At 47.1% G+C, this 2,648-nt stretch overlaps 1 protein-coding gene across 1 annotated transcript in view; it reads right to left on the bottom strand.

Annotated features, from left to right (window-relative positions):
- LOC112080940 (rho GTPase-activating protein 40) overlaps positions 1–443 on the bottom strand; it is a 17,876-nt gene extending 17,433 nt beyond the window's left edge. Inside the window, exon 1 of the mRNA XM_070442766.1 lies at positions 407–443. Within this exon, the coding sequence (XP_070298867.1) occupies positions 407–443 (37 nt within the window). The remainder of the gene's footprint in view (positions 1–406) is intronic.
- Positions 444–2,648: the final 2,205 nt, after the last annotated feature.

Raw genomic sequence — 2,648 nt, 5'->3', positions numbered from 1 at the left:
AAGCCAACTGCAGTTTTATTCCCGATATTTATTTGACCATTTGCTTGTCATTTAATGCAACATTAGAAAATCTTGGCTCTCTCTAAGGATCTCTCGTCTCGCTCTCCTTCCTTCTCTCGAGGACCTGAGCCCTGCGACGACTGTCGTCGGGCTGCTGGCGGCGTTGATGGCCTCGTTGCTGTCCCCGAGCTCACCTGGACATTGCGCTATTTCAGTTTCAGTCTGTTCTGCCTCGTTCGGTTATGGAACCGCTCCACCGTCCCGGACATGCTATTTTAAACTCTTTGATGATCGGCTGCTAATGAAAAGGCACACTGAATAACTTATCATTTGATTCATTATTTACCATGCTGTCACTTCATGAACATTTTTGAACCATCTTGCATAGTTCTGCTATAATTCCCACCCAGCACAGCCAGAAGAGGACTGCGCAGCCCTAACATAGCCTAGGTTCCCTATCGTAGGTTTCTTTTAGGTTTTGCCTTTCTAGGAGTTTTTCCAGCCACTCGTGTTCTACACCGCTGCCATGCTTGCTGTTAATGGGGTTTTAGGCTGGGTGTCTATACACACTTCGATATTAGCTGAATGTACCGAGCGGCCTATATAAAATAACTTGATTTGATTTTGATTGACTTTGTTATCTAAACGCTGCTGTACAGGGTGCCCAGTCTAGTTGCCTAACACTGTTATCTAACGGCTGCTTTGTACAGGTGGTCCCAGTTGAGTCCTAACACTGACTATCTAACCGGGGGGGGGGTGCTGTACAGCGGTCCACAGTCTAGAGTCCTAAGCACTGTTATCTCGTAACGGCTACAGTACAGGGTCCCGTGCTGAGTTCCTAACACTGTTATGTAAGCCTGGCTGTACAGACGGTCCCAGTCTGAGTTCCTAACACTGTTATCTAACCTGCTGTACAGGGTCCCAGCTGAGTTCCTAAGCACTGAAGCAAGCCCATGCTGCTGCTTCTGAAGCTAAGCAGGGGTTGCCTGGTCAGGCCTCTGGCGGAAGACCAGATGCTGCTGAAGTGATGTTGAGGGCCAGTAGAGGCACTCTTTCCTCTGGCTAAACAAAGATCCCATGCCCCATGGCAGTGATTGGGACACTTGCTCTGGTGTAGCAGGTGCCGTCTTTGCGGATGGACGTTAAACGGGGTCCTTGACTCTCCTGAGGTCATATAAAGATTCGCAACATGGCACTTATGCGTAAAGTAGGGGTGTTAACGCCGTTGTCCTGGCTAAATTCGCCAATTGACCCTCAATCCATTCACGGTCACGCTAATAATCCCCAGTTTACAATTGGCTCATCATCCCTCCTCTCGCCTGTAACTATTCCCCAGGTCGTTGTGCAAATGAGAACGTTTCTCACGTCAACCTTACGCTGGAAATAAAATAACGGATAAATAAATAAATAATATCTAACCTGCTGTACAGGGTCCCAGTCTGAGTTGGCGTAGGAGGAGAGTTTTTCTGTTCTAACGCCTAAGATGATGTGTTCCACGCATTGCATGTGTACCGAGTGAGAGAGAGACTCTTACAGGAAGTGTGCCATCCTCCTTCCTCTTGCAGCTGTTCTTCATCTGAGTCAGCTTAGCCTGTTTTAACAAGATGGCCGCCTGTTCGCAGTAGGCCACGTCTGTGATGAAAATCTCCTCTTTAGGGGCTCCTCCATGCTTCTTCTGCTGGTCCAGGCTGACCTCTGACAAACAAAATCAGGTTGATGTGTTAATGATAGTGTGACTCATAGCAGTCATAACGGTTAGCATAATGTAGCTGTCTGAGGTAGTAAAACACAATTAAATGTTCGCTCATGAATGCTGACCCCAAAGGTGATCGGGCCAGTACATCACCGGGGCCAAGCTTCCTGCCATCCAGGACCTCTATACCAGGCGGTGTCAGAGGAAGACCCTAAAAATTGTCAACAACTCCAACCATCCWAGTCATACACTGTTCTCTGCTACCGCACGGCAAGCTGTACCGGAGCGCCAAGTCTAGGTTCAAGAGGCTTCTAAACAGCTTCTACCCCCAAGCCATAAGACTCCTGAACATCTAGTCAAATGGCTACCCAGACTATTTGCATTGCCCCTCCCCCTACACTGCTGCTACTCTCTGTTATTATCTTTGCATAGCCACTTTAATAACTCTACTCTTTAATTACTTGTTATTCTTATCGCTTACTTTTTGGGGGGTATTTTCTTAAAACTGCAGTGTTGGTTAAGGGCTTGTAAGTAAGCATGTGACAAATACAATTTGATTTGATTTGATCTTTAATTAAGTTTAGTTCACCTTANCACACACACACACACACACACACACACACACACACACACACACACACACACACACACACACACACACACACACACACACGGTCAATGTACGTTATACTGTCAGGTACATATGGAATAAAGATGTAGAGATAGCTGGTACCTTGTAGTGGTGTCTTGTTGATGGTCTCCATACTGTCATCCGATAGGGATGATTTAGGCTCTGTKGGCTCAGGGTCTTGACWCTCCGGTAGGGATGATTTAGGCTCTGTAGGCTCAGGGTCTTGACACTCCGGTAGGGATGATTTAGGCTCTGTAGAATCAGCGTCTTGACACTCCGGTAGGGATGATTTAGGCTCTGTAGGCTCAGCGTCTTGACACTCCA

This window comes from Salvelinus sp. IW2-2015, unplaced genomic scaffold (assembly GCF_002910315.2).
Source record: "Salvelinus sp. IW2-2015 unplaced genomic scaffold, ASM291031v2 Un_scaffold16599, whole genome shotgun sequence".
Classification (NCBI taxonomy): Eukaryota; Metazoa; Chordata; class Actinopteri; order Salmoniformes; family Salmonidae; genus Salvelinus; species Salvelinus sp. IW2-2015.
Note: the sequence above shows the minus strand (reverse complement) of the source record. Positions and strands in the feature narration are given on the sequence as shown.